The sequence below is a fragment of the Typopeltis vanoorti genome, chromosome 9, assembly GCF_054136105.1.
Source record: "Typopeltis vanoorti isolate ZY-2024b chromosome 9, IOZ_Tvanoo_1.0, whole genome shotgun sequence".
Taxonomy (NCBI): domain Eukaryota; kingdom Metazoa; phylum Arthropoda; class Arachnida; order Uropygi; family Thelyphonidae; genus Typopeltis; species Typopeltis vanoorti.
This window is the reverse complement of record NC_143557.1, coordinates 46,517,315-46,539,094: the sequence shown is the minus strand read 5'-3', so window position 1 is coordinate 46,539,094 and position 21,780 is coordinate 46,517,315. Positions and strand designations below refer to the sequence as shown.

At 34.9% G+C, this 21,780-nt stretch overlaps 1 protein-coding gene across 1 annotated transcript in view; it reads left to right on the top strand.

Moving 5' to 3' along the window:
* Positions 1-21,780, top strand: part of LOC150103014 (DNA-dependent protein kinase catalytic subunit-like) — a 168,098-nt gene that overhangs the window by 57,884 nt on the left and 88,434 nt on the right. The window contains exons 6-8 of the mRNA XM_090398050.1: positions 6,640-6,715; positions 14,234-14,464; positions 17,117-17,276. Of these exons, the coding sequence (XP_090254176.1) occupies positions 6,640-6,715; positions 14,234-14,464; positions 17,117-17,276 (467 nt within the window). The remainder of the gene's footprint in view (positions 1-6,639; positions 6,716-14,233; positions 14,465-17,116; positions 17,277-21,780) is intronic.

Sequence of the window (21,780 nt, the reverse complement as noted above, 5' to 3'; positions counted from 1 at the left end):
TAAAAGGTTGGCCACCCCTGCTATAGCATATGTTGTTTCCTTCTGTAATGTTTCTCGTAGGTGTTTGTATAAGTTTTCTATTTCTTTTTTTTCAGCTGTTGAAGTAGGTGCATAGACTACTATTATTTTTATTGTTACTGATTCTCCTATTTTTAATTTTAGTCTTCCTAGTTGTTCAGAATGGATTGTGCAAGAAATAATATGTGTAGTTTCATTGTTCCATTTTGCTGTTAATTCAGAGCTTCTTCGGGTTTCACAAATAGCAAGGACATCAAACTTTACAGTTCTCAAAACAGGAAATCCATATGGGAGTCTGAAGACAGAGTTCGGGTTTTGAAAGAACCAATAAATAGGGTCAAATTTCCAGATAATGGTCTATCTTTCTCTGCAGGATTCTTAGCACCCCCACTGCTCTTGTAAATTCCTCACCACCACCACCACCACCTTGGTGGGATTGCAAAGAGCCACACAGGACTGGGGGGCTTTTTCTTCCTCTACTTGCTGGTATCTTTACTGTGGTCTACAGCAGTACTTCCCAAACTTCTGGATGTCAGGGCCCCCTTTGCAAAAATTATAATATTTCACGGCCCCCTTGAAAAAAAATCGTAATAGAGAGATATGTTATAAGAATATTTATTGTATTTATATTCAATACAAAACATACACAGCGAATATTGCAAAAATCAAATGCATATATTACATTTTTTGCTTCTTACTGTTTGGTTCTGAAGACGATGCGGGCTGTTCTGGTAAAATATGAGATACTGTCCTTTTTTTTTGAGTCTGTTTCTGCTTCTTCTGATTGTTCGTGGGGATTTTTTTTATATTTTTTATCAGCCACTTATCCATCTCAGGATTAAAATTTTTAACACGAATAGATCAAATAATATCACCACTTACCGATACTGGCACACCACAGACTGATAACATGAAATTAGTGAATATTACCTGAATAAGGAATCCCTGGACCAGGAACATTTTTCTCTTTTGTGACTTTTCTCCCTTTACGGTAATTAAGCCTAACGCGAAACAGACAGCAAATTCAGGTTATTAAAACTGCATATGATTGGTGTGGTATTAACAAAAGATCGCGCAACCGAAAGAGAAAAGCATAGCTGACAATTGAGTTGAAATGCTAACTCTCTTCAACCGAATTCCATATGTGAAACTGCCATAACATTCATTATATATATATATATATATATATATATATATATATATATATATATATATATATATATATATTACTTAGTTTTAACACTTTTACGAATTTTAACACGTTCGGTTGAATTTTATTGCTGCCTTGGGAAATCGAACTCACACACATCTAATTAATAACAATAGCTTTTAGTTAAATACTGTGTTTGCCCATGCAACATATGGTTTTGTTTCAGTCTATACAGCATAGTTTCTGTATGGAGGGACATGTGATTCATTAATTAGTGTGTTTTTATCCCAGTTGTCTCTAATTGCACTATTTCTTGAGAAATATATTACACAGACTCCTCATACCTTATTCACTGGCATAATAAAAGTACTTGTTTTTATTGCCTCTGCAGTATAGTGGCTGTTAGGGAGGGTGTTGTTTACCACTGCAAGCAAGTTACTATCTCCCCACATGAACTTGTTTAAGCTTTTTTTCATGTGTGAAGTATGTGCAAAACTTTTATTGGTAACAGAAAACTAGCTCAGATGACAGTGATAATATAAAACGTGTTTTGATATGTATATAAACAGTCCCTGATTACGAACGCACGATGAAAGGGACAGGAAGATTTGGAGCTTCCCTGGAGAGCATTCAAAGTAAATACAATTAACCACTGCTTTGAAATGAAACATATGAATAAGCAATATTTACTAATATTCATTAAGCTCCGAAATACGCAGGAAGCAAAGTTTGTGAACCAACACCAATGTGTGAATTTTTCCATTAAAATATAAAAAATAACAAAAAAGAAATAATTAATAATAAAAATTAAATATGTTTCTTTTAAAATAAAAAAAATCTACTTAGTCTTAAAACATTTTAAATTTGTTTTCATTATTTCACGGCCCCTTCAACAAAACTTGTGGCCCCCAAGGGGGGCCGTGGCCCACAGTTTGGGAAGCGCTGGTCTATAGCACTTCTCCTGGCCATAGTTCTCAAGTACGCATTTGATCCATGGCTCCTTATTCATTATTTGGAGGCCTGCTTGGGCTTTCCTTATCTGCCACCTGAGGGATGTGCTTGATAGGTGAGGTCCTCCTCCCCAAGTATCCTTCCTATCCATGTGCTAAGGCTTAAGTGCTGGGAGGATCATCATGTTGGAGGTCCCCTATAATATTGCCAGCACTAGGAAAGATTAAAATCATCCCCTACATATAGGATACATCAGAAAAAATAGCCAGTCATTAAATAGTCAGCTTTTAAGCCCTACAGGAAATTTGCTATCCTTATCTATTCTACCAAAGATCAATTCCATCCCCTCTCTCAGGGCGTAGAGTATATAAAGTGCCATGTTCCTGCAAGTTTGCATACTATGGACAGATTGATAGAGGTAGATCAGCCATTTATCCATTTATATGAACACAAAAGTTATATCTGCCATAACGAATGCAGTCAGTCTGGTCTTGCAGACAATGTGTTAGATGCCAATCACAGAATCTCCTGGAAGAAAAACCACCATATTACATTACAGTAAATTTAAGGACAGACTGAGTTTGGAATTTGCAGCAACACTTAGAAATAAACCAAATTTAAACAAATATAGTTGAAAGAAATTCCAAAATTTGGGAAACGTTAATCTTTAGAGATCCCAATTTATAACCGAGGCCTCTTACAAATGCCCATAAAGGGCACACCACTTAAATAGGACTCTCGAGTCATTGCCACATATTTCATTTAGTTGTAATCCCTGAAGATATCTCAGTGACTAAGATAAAATATTGGAAGGATTAAAAATTATTTTTAATCTTTCCTCGTACTGTCAGTACTCCATTAAACCTCCAACATGATGTGCGCATATATATATATATGAAGAATATCTTTTTATTGCCTTGGTAAGATCTCAATCTTGATCACTGTACACAGTTCTGGTCACTTACAAATCTATGGAATTCACCTTATGAAAATAACTTGAAGATTTGTGGGTTACATTAATTGGTTTATAGGTGGAAAAGGGTTAATATGATTGAAACATAAATTACTGAAGGTCATTTACAAAATTAATAGAAAGGAAGTTTTTCCAAAGGTTTCTTGGATATTAAACAAAAGTATAGTTATTAGGGGTGTGAGGACTAGATATTTTGATTGGAGAGTAGTGAATGAGTGGAATAGGTTGCTAGAGTCTATTTTGGGTGACTTGACTATGAACGAATGTAAAGCGAAATATGATAGATATTGGGCAGATGTCGGATTATGCTTAGCATAACGTTTAGAGCCTTTCTCAATGAGTCTAAGGATTCCGTGGGGTTTGCTCACATAATAATAACAATAATGAAAAAATTCAAGTAATTTTCTATCCTTGTTTGATAGTCAGTTATTATTGAAATGCCATTTTTGTTTACTAGACTTTTTAAGGTAACATTGTGATCTTTTGAAGTGTAATTTTATATATATATATATATTTTTTTTTTTTTTTTGATACATTAAAAATCCACTGTAACTGTTTTACTGCTGTTACAGTTAGGTGATACAGTACACATGTTACAGCCATTCTGTACACAGTTCGTGATATGGACATATGTACAGAATGCCTACGAACAGGTTTCTTCAAATTCTTTTCAAAATGGAAGAGTAGAAGGAAAGAAACTACTGGGAAGATCTAGAAGAAAATGGATAGAAAACATCAAGAGTAAATTTGGTTTGAACTCTTACAGAAATTTAATAACTTGGCTTCCAATAGATTGGACTGGAAAGTTGTTCATGGCAGCCTCAAGCTGCCTTAAGCAGATGAGGAAGAGGATGATGATTAAGAATAGGTTCTATAATTTGAGAGAAAGTATTGTAATTTGACATCATCTGAATTCCTAAAACTGGAACAACAATATATATATAAAAGGAAATTAAATGTCATTCTCTATACCAAGAATGACAAGTTTAATGTTAAGATACAACTAGTTTCGTTGAATACATCAATTTCTTCAGGTATCACAGGCAAAGAATTAAATAAAAAATAACAGAGACATGATAAAATACATTAGCAGATCTAGTATAAAACACACAAGTACATTTACATTTAAAAGAGAGGAATGCGTGCTTGAGTTCCAACTGACGATGACTACGTGCAAGAGCTGGCGCAAGTGCGCCAGTATTGGATGAGGGCCGCCAACACCTCTTAGACTGGCCACTAACTTCTAATATCCATGTGTGCTATGACTCTTTAAGAATGATTTCTCTGGACTCCACAATTTTTCTTTCAAACTCATCATGGCAACAAAAGATGTTTTCGGATCGATCCCAGCAGACTGAATGACCCTGGGTTCATCATCAGGATTGTTTGAAAAAAGAACATGACTAGACAAGGCACTGGCATGTGTTCTTTTGTAAGAGATGTCGCTCTTGTGTTCCTCCATACGTAATTCAATAGATTTATTTGTTTGACCAAAATAAGGGATATTACAATCACATTATATCTTATATACGCCAGGATATTTCGGATTATGATGATGAGGCTTTGGATGGCTTACTAGTGAGCGGATTTTTGGAAGTGTAGTGAATAAGGTCCTGATGTTGTACTTTTTAAGAACTTTAACTAATTTTTTGGAAACTGAACTGATGTATGGGATGGAGATGTTACCCTTAAAGTTGGTTATTTCTTCTGTGCCGTGGCTAGGAGGATTTAGAAGAAATTTTTTAAAGTTTTATCAGAATGTCCATTTTGTCTAAAGATATGTGAGAGGTAATTAATTTCTTTTTGAAGTTCATCTGGGTCATTCAGAAGTGAGCGTGCTCTATGTCCCAAGGTAGAAATAGTTCCAAGTTTTTGTGGAGGAAAATGATGGGACTGACTATGAAGATATCTGTTAGTTTGCGTTGGTTTCACGTATGGAGGAACACTAGAGAGACATCTCTTACAAAAGAACACATGCGAGTGCCTTGTCTAGTCATGTTCTTTTCTCGAACAATCCTGATGATGAACACCAGGGTCATTCAGTCTGCTGGGATAGATCCGAAAACATCTTTCGTTGCCATGATGAGTTTGAAAGAAAATTTGTGGAGTCCAGAGAAATCATCCTTAATTGTGAACATTTAAATAACAATTTGGGCTACAACATCCCTGATAGCTGTTGTTCAGTACTGGTGTTCACAAGAGTCTGCAGGCACACATTCAACAAACAATGCCACGTTTGAAAGAACAACTTAAATGTAAATACAACGTTTTTTCATGTCGATTATGTACTGCAATTTTCCTGTGCTTCTCAGTTTTAAACTTCAGTGTTTTTATTGCTGTTTCCTTTTTTTAGAAGACACCTGAAGAAGGCTGTCAAAAGCCAAAACTAGTAATGTTTTATATCATTAAAGCCTTACGATTATTCTCAGTTTTAGTCATTAAATTTCTTTATTAAATGTATCAAAACAACCGGGTCAATGTTCCTGAACGCATATATATATATATATATATATATATATATATTTAAATAAATTTTCTATGTTTTGATCCTATAAAAACTTTTAAGTGATGAAGTATATTTCTATTATATCTTCCCTTTTTCACCCATCAGCCAGTTTCTGTAACCTGACAATCTTCAACCTATCCTCATAACGAGCATTCCATTGACCTGTCACCATCTTGATCCCTTGTTTCTAGATCTTTTCCATTCTTTCCCACATCCCCAAGAAACCTGGTGATCAGATCTGTGTATAAGTGGGGCCATATAAAGAGACATCTCTGCTTGTCAGGGTGTTCCTCAGTAACCAGATTATTCTAAGAGCTATTTTAGCCACTTTTGTGATATGCCCTCTTCAAATTTCATATTCAAATTTCTTTCTAACAGCACTCCCAAATTGCGGGCTTCATTAATTTCCTGAAATATAATTCCATCAGTGTAGTACACAGCTGGTAATCTTTTCATCATAAACTGACAGCAGTTCTTCTTTGCCCATGCTGCCAGTCTGTTTAAATCATCTTCCACGATCTCTAGGTTATCTTTATTAACTATTACTCTAAACAATTTAGAATTGTCAGCAAACAGCTGAATATTTTCCCACAGATCATTTCCAACATCATAAAGATATAAATTAAATAGCAGTGCTGTTTTTTTTTTTTTTTTTTTGATGCTGTTCATCTTCTATTATCAGCATTACCCTTCTCCAATCCTTGGTCAGCTAACTATATCATTATCTGTCTTGTCTCACTCATGCTTCATTTGTTCAATTAATTGGTTTTTAATTGTTATTTGATTATTATTATTATTCTTTACAGTTATTTTATATATGACTGGGTTTGATAGAATTTTCTATAGAATTGTTACTTTTGTTATGCTTTTTTTTTTTTTTAATCTATAAATGTTAACACGAAGGATGACCTCCTGAGAAACTGCTAATAAAATTCAAATATGTTTTTAGTATGTGCATTTAATTTGCATAGAATGCAGTGCTGGTGTGAAAAAAAACAAATAGATGTAGATTATTCATTTACAGTTTTGAACCTTTCATAGGTTTCCATATGTTAGTGGATTTTATAAACTTCTGGCATTATGTTTCAAGATATGCTCAAACATTCACTATTTTAAGGTAAGTAAATGAAAATTCTCTTTTATAATAAGTTTGTTGAAGGCTATATTTGAAGAAATTAATTTTTGGCAACAAGTATCTGATTTATTTAGAATGAGATATTTATCTTAACAGAGTTAAGATAAATATCTCAGACAATATTCGGTTAATAATTAATTCTTGTCAGATTTTGATGGAACCAAAAGATTATTTATGGAGGTGTCCCTCTTTTTTTTCCCACTCATTTTTCTGTATACAGAAGGATAGTTTCTTATTTTATCCTTCTCTCTTTCCACGTCTGTATTAATCCAATACAAATCTCATTAACTTATGTTTGATATCATCCTCCTCTTATTCAATAGGCTTTGCACATTACTGTTCCCCCCCACATTCTTTCCTTATATTCATTACTCCAGAGACTTGTGTTAGTTTCTCTTCTCTGAACATTTCCAGAATCTGGATATCTCAAAAACTGGGGCCAAATCTTTGTTTGGTAATAAAAATGCACGTTAATGAGTCCTTTTACAATGATACGGTGATTTCTTCATTTGTAGTTCTGCTATTGTCATTATTTGTTGTGTTGTTTTCACAGTTCTTCTGACACGGTCCCTAAATATTAGATCACTGTCTCCATCATTCCTGGTCTCTTCTTAAATTAATCTCTTTAGATGTATCCCCACCAATGAATAAACAGCATTGCACTTGTGCCTACCCAGTTTCAAAACTTGAACTTCATAACATTGAAGTGACAAACCCACATCCTCTTAGTTAACATTAGGTATACTTATCTTAGTTCTGCCTAGCTTTGTATCATGCTGATACTATTAACAAATATGGATATACCACTGTGTTCACATCTTTTGTTATTCAGTGCGTCATCAATCTCGGTATATCGTTATAATTTCACCTTTGTTATTCAGTGCATGTTTTAGTAATATATCACCTTCCTTGAATATTTTAACCAATACTTTTAACAAATCTTAATAAATACAGCCTCTAATGTGGAGCATTGGTTAATCAGCTGTTTTATCAGCCTTTTATACAGTGGAGAAATATCAGCATCCACTAGTTTGGAATATTCTGTATTGTATGACTCTTGTTAAATAAGCATTTAACTTGTTGAAAATCTTAAAAGATATGTTCAACAAGTTTCCTTCTCCCGTCATAGCTTTTATTAAGTTTACTTAATTCCTCTTCAATTCATTTGCTTTTAGTCTCCCCCCCCCCATGCATCTTTACATAAACGTTTAGTACAAAATTTCCCATCACTTACCAGAATAAAATATCCTGATAAATTTTTACCTATCATTCAACCTTAATCATTCTTATTTCTGCAGGTTACATATTGTAAACACTCTCTGTGATTTTTGTTGTCTTATTTTATACTGAATGCTACTCATACTGTGCTTTCTCTATCCTTAACCCACTCTTTATACTCCTAGTGAAATTTCTTGCTTCTTTCTAGTTTATACATAATGCTTTCATCCAGATCTGCTGCCATTTATTCATTTTGCTCTAACCCTGTTCATTAATTAATTAATACTATAATATTTAATTGCATAATTTTTTTTATTCATCCTTAATGTGAAAATATGTGATTAATTATTCATTGTATGTGAACTTCCCTGGACATGGGCCAAGAGTTGCCATGGTTCCAAAGATACATGTGTTGACATATTCTTATATGCATACGATTTGTTTATGTAATGACATGAAAAATTCATTTACGCTATAAATTTGTTTCATGTATTGAAAGCTTTCATTTTATTAAATGAAATCTTTTCATTAATTAAAGGGAAAAAAACATATAAAAATGTAAATAGTTTACATTAACTACAGTTTACACTAAGTTTACATTAACTAAGTAAATGATGCTTGAGATTGTGATATTCCATACTTTTCTATTTCATTTTACTACAGCTTTCTGTCAGGTCCTTGACAACAGCAACTTGTTCTCTAAAGAGTCATGGCCTTTTGTTACGTCACTGAAAAAAAATAAAATGCTTTAAATGCTGTGTAGAAGGAATGGATGTGTGTATAGTGATTGAAGAATGGATTTGTACGAGGTGCAGATTACATTTGAATGTGTTTGGTATCAGGAGTCTTGAAAAATTATTAATTGGTATGAGACCTAACACAGAGTCAGGGAAATTAAATTATGATGGGAGGAATAGTGAGAATCTTTGTGTAAGAGAAACAATGTTATGTAACTGTGTTAATGATGGAATGGGTATTATCATGGAAATAATTATGAAGAGAGAATGATTTTGTGTAGTCCCTTTTGAGACATATCAATCGTATGCAACGATATCTGCATAAGTAAGGCACTAGACAAGAACAATGATTTACAATGCCCAACTGTGTCATATAGACTACTGACAAACATATACAACAATATACAAAAAAAAGCATGCAGGTAACTTGTCTGTACACAAATGCTAGGAGTATGAGAAACAAAGGGATAGAGTTTGTTGCCTTGGTCAATATGCTGGGACCTCAGATTGTAGACATTAGTGAGATCTGGTTATCAGAAGCAGACATGCTAACTAGTATCGAGTGTAAATGGTACAGTATTTGTAGGAGAGGAAGGAATTAACGTCTAATGATATTAGATGACTGGAAACCAGTTAGCGTTGTGAGCTGTGACTGTAATACTAGTAACAGTTTTTCATATAGCAGTGAATTTAAAGCCGTCTGGTGTTATATGGAGTGTAACAAGATCATAGTGGGCTGTTGTTACAGACCTAGTGGATTGGTTGCTAGTGACAAAGAAACACATCACCAAATAAATAAGATGAGTGTGAAAAGTAAAATTATAATAGGGAACTTTTACCAAGCACTGACTGAGTAGCTGTGAAATCTCATGAGAAGAATGAAACCGAATTTATTGAGCTGTTGCATGACAACTTCCTCCAGCAGAATTTGACAGAACGACCCCAAAGTCAAAGAGTGTGATCTAATTATTGTGTCAGAGGGAATTTTAGTTAAAGAAATAATTTTTCTGCCTCCAGTTGGTGACAGTGATTATGTAGTAATCACTTGGAAAGTGGCTAAGTTTATGTATGCTCCATTCAGAAAAGGTTACAAGCTAAACTACAAAGCAGGAAATTATTATCGCCTGAGAAATATGCTGGGTTCTGTGCCATGATATTAGTTGTTGAATGGGAAGGATATTGGCACTACATTGGACGTGTTTAACATGTTCGCTGCCAAGATACTCGGACATAGTTTGTTACCATACGTTGTTGGATCCTACTTTTTACTCCGATGTATATTCTAGCTGTTGATTGACTCCACATTCAAACACAGAGAATACATATTTTTAACTGCGCCACTGATGTTCAAATTTGCATGAGCAACGTTGAGGAATCAACCATCAACCAATCTATATTATTACTAACTTAATTTTAGACCGAGGTTCTCTTTATTATATAAGGTTCCCACTAAGATTCGAATTATTTTAATGAGCGATGCAATGAAAGAAGTCAGGCAAACACAAGATTCAATTCAAATAAAAATATTTAATGCAGTGTCACATAAATTTACATCAAAGCAAAGATTTCTAGTAGGGAAAATACAGTTAAACAATAATTAAGTTTTCATTGAGATACTAGCAAACCACTGATTATAATAATTACGATTAGAACTTATACATACAGATTCTATTCTTCTTATTATCAAGTATTCCCTGTCATAACTTCACTCTGATCAAAGTTATTATTATTCAATATAGTTTAAATATCAACTCAGTTTAACTATTCAGAACAGTTATAAAATGTAAATCATCAGACATTCATTTGAAGATTTCGAAGTTCTGTCAACGTAGCAGAATAATTTGCAGAAATTTCAGTATCCAATATTACATTAAGTTTTTTTTTTTTTTTTTTTTACAACAGGCTTCTCTATATCACACTTTCAGTCTTGAACTATTAATCCAAATGGTACAATATTTGGCACGTCAAGAGGGAAATGTCTCACTACGTCACACATTTGATCTTGAATAGATAAATACAGCAATAAGGATTAAATTATGTTCGCCGGAAATAAGTTTGCTACTTCACACTAGGCATAGAAAAGATAATCTTACCGGCATAAGCAGTATAGCTTCTTCACATCGAGAATCCTATGAACACACTTAAATTCTTGTTGACGTTCACTTTGAGACTACACAAACTTAAAGGAATCTTCTGTTTCCGTAACTGATTAATAGACTCGGGAGAATATATTCTTTTGCACTGGTTCAACTTAACTTCCAATTTCTTTCTTTTCTTATTCTCATTATCCCTTGTCCTGCATTATTCCACTGCAAGGCGATAAAAAATTATAATAGTATTAGAACTCCGAAAAAGGTAAGTCAAATTGCCAAGCAATTCCCAGTCCTTCCTATTCCGTTCACGCCTTGTCAATCGGCTCCCTTCCTTGCCTGGTTCCTCCTGCTATGTGTTTCTTTTTTTTCATGTACTGCTTATGACATCCTCTTCTTCTTTTCTGCCAAAATCTGGTTTTAACTGGCTTCGTGCATCCTGTACAGTAACATGCGCTAAGGCACGCGCTGGCTAAAAATAATTTCTCATAACAATCAATCAAGTGTTATCTTAAGGAATTTCCTGGATACATTAAAATTGCACATATTACAGTTTTTAATATTATATTAAAGGAATTAAATTCACAAAATAAATGATATTTTAATACACAGCTTTTCATAATTGTAATTTATCCCAAAAATATATAAATAAAATAAATACTGATTAACATAACTTGAAAGAAATTATAAATAGCATATTATTAGCATGAGACTATTAGTTTTAAAAAAACAAATTTTGCTTAAGGGGCAGATTATGTTGGACTCTGAATGATGTATTGACAATTTCCATTTCTCTTCATTCAGAATCCAACAGCTAAGCAATTTCACTTCTTCAAGGTCAGTACGGGTAATCTCGTTGTCGGCGGTAATCGACATACGAATATATTCGTGGTTGGCTTGTGAGGCTCATATACCATCTACGAGTATACACACTTTCGCTGCTAGCTCCGCACACCAAGCATTTTCACTTCTTCTATGTCAGTACGGGTGATCATGTTGCCGGCGGTAAGCGTCATACGAGTATATTCGTAATTGGCTTGTGATGCTCATATACCAACTACGAGTATACTCGTAGTTGGCAGTGTACGTGTTAAAATATACTTAATGATGCAGTATCAGAATATGTCCCTAGAGTTGAAAGAAAAATAGGATAGGAATGAAATAGATGCATAATCTAATTAAGCTAGAGATTTGTAAGAAAAAGATTATGTGGAAGGATACCATGCACATAAGAATGATGCAAGTTATGAAAATGATAAACAGCAGGCCAGAAGAGTTACAATTGTTGTACAAAAAGCTAAGTCTAATATGAAAAGAAACTGGCTAAAGGCAATTGAAAAGAATTCTGTCCTTATGTTGCAAGTAAGAGAAAGAATGAATATGAAAGAATAACTCTACTGAATGTAGATAGTATGTTGATGACTGATGCAGAAGAGATTGTTCAACTAATAAGTACCCATTTTGTTAAAAGCTATCAACCTGGTGTATGCAAGATTGAAAGACTGTTGCATAAACTGAATAATATGGGATTGGATTATAAACTATTGGCATGGATAAGTGGATGGCTGGCTGACAGATCAAAAAAGTAGTATATGGCAGAAGTGAGTTTGCAAGATTTAAGGTAACCAGTGGTTGCCACAAGGATCATTTCATGGTACATTGGTATTTAATCTATACATTAATGACATTGGGAAGTCTTTGACATGTGACATACAGCTATTTGCTGATGATGCAGAGATAGGTAGGATACTCAGGCGTGTGGGTGATAGATTCAGTACTTGCAGAATGATTTGCATAGCCTGGAATTGTGGGCATGTGAAAATGGCTATCAGTTAAATGTTAAATGTAGTCATGCACTTTGCTATGATTAAGTATTCAACATCGTGTTATCATCATCAATTTGTTGATATATATCCCCAAGTGATGATCAGGTTACTACAATGGCACTACATGATTAAGTTTACATTATTATTAATCTCCTATCCACAATTTTCCTCCAAATTAGTCTATTACTTGTGAGCACTCTTATGTCCACGTGGTTAGCCTAGTGGCTTTGTGCTTCACAACCATATGCCTATGGAAGGAGTGTTCCAGGTTTGATTCCTGTCTAAGATGTGGGTAACTTTAGGATCTTCCCCAGGCATAGCCAAGTTAGCCAGTCTTGGGCAGTAGGGTTTTTCTGCCAGATTATCTGCCGTTTTTCATCCCGCAAGCAGGCAACTTGGCCCCGTGAACATATGCTTCTACAGCCAAGAATATATCTCCCCCAGTGGCAGACTAGGCGACAGGTCGGTTGGGAGTGGTACTAACAAGTAGTTGCATCTAAGTAAAACGCGGACCCTGCATAGGAAGCAGGAATAACGCATAGTGAAAGAAGAAGACTTGTAAGCACTCTTATATTGTCATATCTAACATTTCATTCTTCTAAGGCAGTTCTAACTGAATCAATCCAACTAGACCATGGTGTTCCTCTGGATCTCTTTCCTGCCAAGAAATGGCAACAAACAGGTGTTTTGCTAACCTTTCCTCACCCATTCTATTTAAGTGGGCATACCACTTAAATGGAATGGGTGTGTGTGCATGCATGCATGTGTATGCATGCATGCACACAGACATACACATGCGTCATTCCATATATGAGAAGCTGCAAAACCAGGAGAAAATTAATCTGTTGATTTTCTTTTTTGAAGAGCTGGAGGCAGCTCCTTCTCTATAGTACACAAGTATATGGACTGGACAATGAATGCTAGCAGTAGGTGGTGAGTTAGAAATTCTTCTGTTAATGGATATTGGACAGCTGCTGTTCATGTTACTGTAGATTTATTATAAATGGGAAGAATGATAGATGCCAATTCTGCTTAATAATGTACATGGAAATATAAACAATGTAGAAACATAATCACTATGATGTTCAGTTATGTATTAAAAAGAAAAAAAAAACATTGCTTTATGAACCTAGTGCATCAAACTAGGCACATTCAATTATATTTTTCTACTGTTGAAGGATAGGAAAGCTACTGATATGGCAGTAAGTTGTTTTCTACTTCTTGTTACACCAGCTAACGATACAGATATCATCATCTGTTCTCTATAAAATGATTCCATTTATTTCAAGTGCATATGTAAACTGTTGAAGTCAGATGGTTGAGTCAGTGAAGGCAATTAAACTGATTTTGAATTTTTTTTATTATTATTAATAGGGAACATTACATGCCACTTCATTTATGATGACTAAATTTAAAATATCTCAGGATGTGCTACTTTACAGGGAACTAACCCCCTTTGAATAGAACATGATATTTAATGATAGTTAATCATGTTGATCTGATTACAATACTCACAAGTTAAACTGATATCAGTGTATTGCTACATTGTTTCTTTATGCTGCAGTAAAATAAAGAAATGAATAAATACATGCATGTGATATCAAAAATGATGCCTGTTTTATATTACAGAATGTATCAAGTAACCATATTGAGGAAGAAACAGATTCTATGTATACTGAAGATGTTTTCATAGAGGAACAGAGAGCAAGTTTTAATTTATTTTCAAAGTTTTCTAGAGAACTTGTAGTAAAATTGCAGAAATATAAAGATGATATTTTAGCATCATGTTTACAAGTGTTGTTATCTTTGCCCTTAGAAATTGTTGTTTCAGAGATTAGTGCAATTGTACCTGCTCTTCAGGTAAGCAAATAAAATGCCTTCGTGCAATTTAATTTCTTTATAATGTTTTTAACATCAGAAGATTTTTAATGCAACTAATATTGACCTACTCTGGAGCTCCATGGGTCACAACTTTTTTTGGGTATTCTAAAATGTTAATTAGTTGATTTTCATAGTTACTTGGCTCACATCTTTATATTCTTTTCAGGAATTTCTACAGTGAGTTCTTAATCTAGCAATACATAAGATTGGTTCCCAATTTTATCTGTATCCATGTGAATATAGATAAAATTGCTTCTTGCTGAAGTCAAAATATCAGATGGTCCCTAGTCAAAACCTGAATCAGAAAATCAATTAGTATAGCTTATTTAGTTTTTTTAAAAAAATGCTTTATAGGTTTTTAAAATCTAGAGGCAGTTTTTTTTTAATGGCACTCCACACATATACTGGTGCCCAAAACCTAAGGAGGAGGAAGAACACTATTTCTGAAGATTACAACCACAGATTCAGACGAATCAGCTTGTGGCAGCTTATATAACTGACGATTTATAGTAGAAAGTAAGTACACATTCAAAATTCCAAATCATGTGCAAAGGGGTCATGTGGCAGCGCTCAACAGGATAAAAAGACAAAAGGCTGTGCTAAGCGAATTGTGTTTGAAGGAAACTCTTTTCATGAGCAAGAAGACAGATTTTTTGGTTTTAACAACAAATGTAATCCACACACCACAGCAGGTTGGCTTGCAAGTTGGCTCCATTCAATCATGGGTATAGTCTGCCCACAGTTGAGAGAACCATAGCTGGAAGAGTGTCAGAAAGAGTCAGCTCATGTTGAAGGTGGGGAAGGAATGAGGCAGTATACGAATTTATCACCAACAAGTGAAATCACATGCTTTATACAAGCATGTGATTTCAACTGTTATACAAACAAAATAGTTACCACTTTAAAAACTAGAATGTTCATACAAGAAATGCTAATTTTCCGATGCACAATAATAAACACTCATCCCATGAAATGCATTGATTACCCTATTATCAGAATGGATTTGCCACCTTCTGCTATGCACAGAAGTGTCGAGGGTTCTCTCATCCATGGTTGGACTATATGCGAATATCTCGACAAACGGTGGCAAGATGTCTGCAACAAGTAGGCCTATATGCCTGCAGAGCCATCGTAACATTAAATTGTGCCTGATTAGATCGGCAGATTAGATTGTAGAGACAAACAATTAAATATTACCCCTGATGGATTATAAGACAGAAATATAAGAAAATCTCCAATTGCTATTTTGTTTCTATTACAAGAGAAACATTAATGCAAAACGATTACATAATAATATTAATTAAATATTTGCTCTATGGAGATATTACATGATAAAACTGTTTATAAGCTCTTCTAAATTTAAATTATAAGCAACATCTACCTCTATCGATATAGTTGCTAGACCAACCAATCTTTCTTGGGTCATCATTACTGTTCGCAAATAATTTTTAATCAGTTTAAGCTTGGAAAAACTTCTTTCTGCACTTGCTATGGTAACAAGCACCAGTGCCTATCACAGTATGGCTGAACAAGCGCCCATATTAAGCCGTTCTATGAGGAATGCTGCCTCTATGCTACACCGTGTCGAGTCCGAAGGTTGCAGTTTGTGTAATTTTATCCACAGCTCATCATAGAGCATGTTTTCAGTGGTGTTGTATCCATAAAAATAGGCCAAGACACCAGTGGGATAATGTGCTCTTTTCAAATGAGCATCGTTTTTTGTCTTTCCTCTGATTATAGATGACACTTGATCTTGTGTGAAAGTAGCACTGCTTACCATTGCAAGAATGTTCTTGAAAGGGATAGATACAGCAGTGCTGGGATCCTATGGTATGGGGACGATTATGCTTAATAGATGCACCAGGCTATAAGCACTAGAAAAAGGGACTTGACTGGTGAATGATATTGCAATGAAGTTCTTCAATGTCAGGTTTGATTGTTCCATGGTGCTGCAGGCAAAGAATTCATTTTTATGGATAACAGTGCCACACTACATTGTACACGAGTGATGGAAATACTATGGAGACCAAGGGTATTAATCGAATCAGCCCCATAAAACACATTTGGGATGCAATAGGAAGATGCATTGCTGCTCGAATTTCCCCTCCAGAAAACAAACAAAACCTTATCCTTGCTATGAAGGAGGAGTGGGCCAGTTTGCCTGAAGAATTCCTGAATCACTTGGTGCTAAGCATGGTACACATTGTGAGAGCGAGCTGCATCACAGTTTGGGGTGGACACATTCCATAGTGAAATGTCTTTCTGCATAGTTTTCTGTAATTACTGTTCATTAATTCCTTAGGAAATTTGTAACTTTTGCTAGAAATGTATTGCAATTTAATTTAAATGAAATTTATAACACATTTTTTGTGTAATATAATTTATTAGTGTGCTGGCAATAAATTTATGTCCACATTTAGCTTATAGTCATGAAAATAAAACAGTATAGTAGATACCTTTTGATAGGATTTTACTACTGTAGCTGACAGTGATATTAGATTTGTTACATTCCTTCTATGAATTCATAATTCTAACGTGAATTTATTATGAAGTATAAATTAAGAATGAGTTTCTATATGACTTCAGCATTTCTTTTATTTTCAACTAATAAATTCTTATTTATTTTGACAGAATACTTTAAAGTTGGGTTTGAGTTATCTTCCAATGGCAGTTGCTGGTTTAGATGCGTTGGAATACTGGGTTGGTCATTTGTCACCTTCTGTTTTAGCAAAACATTATCCACAAATTCTTCCCTACCTTAACAGTTATCTGCATGCCGTGCCCACTCAAAGTAAGTTTTATTATTATTATTATTATTATTACGGGTATCTCCATGGAGTCAGTAGACTCATCGCGGGAGACCCAAACTAGCAAAACAATATCTGTCATATCTCTTCTTGAATTCATTTACAGACGAAGAGCTCACAACTAAGTCAGGCAATGAATTCCACTCATTCACCACCCTCCAGGCAAAAAACCTTGTTCTGACACCTTTGTTAACCACACTCTTCTTTAATTTCCAGAGATGACCTCTTGTTCTTCCATCACTTTCACACAGCTGAAACATTTCCCCTGCATCAATCCTATAAAAACCTTTTAGTAATTTGAATGTTTCTATCATATCCCCTCTTCTTCGCCTATCAACCAATCTCTGCAATCCACAAGCTCTCAATCTATCAATGTAGGGAGCATTTTTTATATCACTCACCAACTTGGTCACTCTTCTCTGAACCCTCTCCACAGCCTCCTCATCTCCAAGGAATCCAGGTGACCAGACCTGAGCACAGTAATCCAAATGTGGAAGTATCAATGCTTTATAAAGGGGAATAATAACCTCTTTATCTCTGGATGTCAGTGTGTTCCTCAACAACCAAGTAATCCTATGTGCAATCTTGGACACCTTAGCAATGTGTCCTCTGAACTTCATCTCCCTATCTACCAATACCCCTAAGTCCCTAGCCTCATCAATCTCTTGGAGTACCTTTCCATCGATGTAGTACACAGCTGGTAATCTTTTAATCCCAAAATGCATGACTTTACACTTTTCCACATTGAACTGACATCCATTTTCTTTTGCCCATTTTACCAGCTTATTTAAATCCTCCTGCAAACTTTCAACATCAGCTTGATTTTTTATTGCACTACACAACTTTGCATCATCAGCAAACAACTGAATATCTCCCTTTAAGCCGTTTCCTATATCATTTATATACAAATTAAACAACATTGGCCCAAGCACAGAGCCCTGAGGCACACCACTGGTCATCTGCCTCATTCTGGACTCGGCTCCTCCATACACCACCTTATGGTATCTCTCCCTGAGCCATTCTCCTATCCATATCACCAATTTAATATCCATTCCCATCTGCTCCAATTTGCGTAACAGTGTTCTATGGGGTATCCTGTCAAAAGCCTTAGCAAAATCCAGAAGTACCACTGTGTAGCCAGTTCCTTTGTCCAACTCAGATGTTATTCTATTATGAATAGTTAATAGATTGCTAAGGCAGGATCTACCTTTAACAAAACCATGTTGGCCTCTATAGAGTATCATATCCTGATCCACCCATTCTTGAATTTTGTCTTTAACCAACTTTTCCAATACTTTTACCACTACTCCTGAGATGGTGATTGGTCTGTAATTCAATACCGCAGTTTTAGAGCCACCCTTATGCAAAGGAACCACTTTGCCTAACTTCCACTCCCTATATCTGACACTACTGACATATATCATTTAATAAGGCCATTAAAGCCATATTTCTTATATTTTATTTGTGAAGAGTAAACAAAGTTCAAGTATAAGACTATTACACTTTTTTTATATAATATTCGTCAAGTAGCTTTATTTCATTATCCTACATGTTTTGCCAATTTTTTTTTCTATCGGCATCTTCAGGGAATACAAACTAGTAAGCTATATGAAGGTAACAGACTAGGTTATAACTGATGGTTTTAATTCATACAAAAAATTAGTATTGAACGAGGCAATGTGCGTGTCTCGGGAACGTGATTTATTCGTTATGGCTCATGATGTAATTGTCATGAAAGTTCATTTCTTTGATGTTTAATGATCTGATTAAAGCTTTCCAAATTTCTGGTAAGGTTAGACCTTGATTCTTGTTTAGGTTTTCAGTTTTACGGGCGACAGTAGCTGCTTCCTTGAAGGTTCTTGAATGGTAGTTATCTTCTATATAGGGCATAAGGCTCTTATCCCACTCAATGTGATCGTTAGTAGAGGCAAAGTGGCAAGAAAGGCCTGAAATGTCATGTCTGTTGTTTCTGACATATCCTATGTGTTCTTTCTTTCTCATTTCAAAGCTTCTAGAGGTCTGACCTACATAACTAATAGTCTTATAAATAATAGTCAAGAAAAAATTCAACAAGTTCAAGTATTTTCATTGATCTTGTGCACTCATTGAAAACTCTACCTTCAGCATACAATAATTACTTCATTTAGTTATGCTGTCTGGGATCACATTATTAATTGATGGTTTATTTAATAATGGCCTTTCAGTTGTTTCTTTTTAACACATTTGCACTAAATGGTTTCAATTTAGTGCAAATGTGTTTAATTGAATTTTCAATTAAAAACAAAGATTAAAGTTTCTTAATCTTTGTTTTTAATTGAAATTCCAATAAATTCTTGCCAGTATTAAAGAGATTCATTGAATTTCTTTAATATTGGCAAGATTTTATATTTACATTATTTCATTGTTCTAGTAGCAAGGCTTCTTTTCTTCATATATTTCACGATGCTTCTCGACTTTGAATTTGCTTTTCGACTTTGGCAAAGCGATCAGTGTCTTGATCCATATTTTTCGAGTAGCTGAAATAACATTTTGTATTTATTTCCCAGAAAGATCTCACCAGTTTTTGTCTTTTTTGTTTCAGTCACCCCTATTATGTCGATCTGGTACTTATCTAATTCCTCAGCTAGCTCCCTTTCTTTGCCATTCAGGCTTCTTATGTTGGTAGTACTGATCTTTAACTCTGGTGATGTTGAGTTGGGGTGTGTTTTCAGATTTGTTCCAGTAGCTGACTTTTAGCAAGCCTAGCAAGGAAGAAAGCAAGTTTCTTGCTTTCTTCCTCATTTGCTTTTGTTAGTGCCTGCGTGCACATACCATATCTTTATGTTCCTGAAGATGGCAATGTGACGTTGCCGAAATATAGAAGTTATTTATTAAAGTTACCTTTAATTAATATACTTTATATGCGTTGTTAATTCTGTAAACTAATTACCAAATATTTCATTGAAACTATTATTATTATTATCATCCGGGACCTCCAGGAAGTCAAGGACTTATCGAAGGAGGCTATAAATTGCCCAAATGAAATGTACAAAATTGTATATGCTGGGCTTGAAAAAAGTGCCCATGTACTCATCCGTGGCAGGTGAGAATTTGTGGTTGATCAAAAAAACATTTCAGAAGAGGAGTGTATCACTAGTATTTTTTTCATAATGCCCATTGTATAGTATGGTGTTGTGTCCTGAATAAGCATTAAAAAGGTTTATATTAAAATATTCAGGACACAACATTAATTCTACTCAGGCAGAGAACATGGAACGTTGGCAATAGAAAAAATAAATTGTTTGTGAATACAAGTCAAGATAAAGTTTAAGGAATTGTATAAATTGTATAAAGTGTTTAAATATAATCTGTATTAAGTGTGGGCCTGATAATAGAAATCCATGTAAGCTGGCAAAATCCGTTTGAAAAACCAGCCTCTTGCACTGAAATAGTAAAGCCTGTGAGTCAGGGTTCAAAGGTCACTTTTACCGTCCTGCATTATGAAAGTATTGGAAAGGGAAACCTAAGCATCTTCCAGGAATAGGAGTCAGACACATGTGCGAAAAATTAATAGAGGGAGCTAATGAGATTGACATGGACACACGTGACCGAGTTGGTGCGTATCGCAAATATCGAGATTTAACGAGAGGAGAAAATTGAACAAAAAAGGCCTTGCATGAAGATTTGACCCTCTTATCTTTTTTCTTCCTGGATTCCTGACCTCTCGGAGTGGTCCTGCTCGTCGTAGGAGGGAAGTCCCTGGCCAGTCGTGGAGGGCACTTAGTTCATCCGTCGTAGCGTTCGTATTGGGCCAAGCTATGTCCGTGTTCTAGGATAGCTGTGATGTTGTCGTATGACGGAGGGATTAAATTGAGCCGTCCATTCAAGGCGACGTTACCGTGCCACCTCCCATGTTTCCCTCGGAGATTCTACTCGCACAGATCTACAGAAGATATCCTCCAAAGTGATTACATTTGAAGGCCTTGATGATTAGACAAGGCGGGAACAAGTTTCAAGAGTTCAAGGACAGAAATGGTAATGTAGACTTTTGAAATACTAATTCCAGTTGCAAGAAGAGTGTGAATTTCCCACGTTCACACAGGGAATTCACACTCTTCCAGTTGCAAGAAGAGTGTGAATTTCCTGTGTGAACGTTTAAATTGGACTGAACTTAAAGAACTGTAAGAGTGGCCTACAACTAGATATGTGTCCAAGACAGAGTTAAGAATTGTTTGCCCAAGAGGCTGAATAGATGCAAGATTATGTTAAACTAAGAGTGTAATTGTGCTGATGTGCTCACTGATAGCCACGTGTATCCGAATGGCTTAATGATAATCTATGAATTGTATTTTATGATTGTATTTAAGGTTATTAAGATTTAGTATGTGTGATAAGTACAAGTTAATTAGAGCTTTTGATCTGAGTTGAGTGCAACCATATTATCCTGTTTTGAAATGTATTATAGTGTATCACCTTAAAGCTCATTAAATTGTTTCATTCATGAATTCA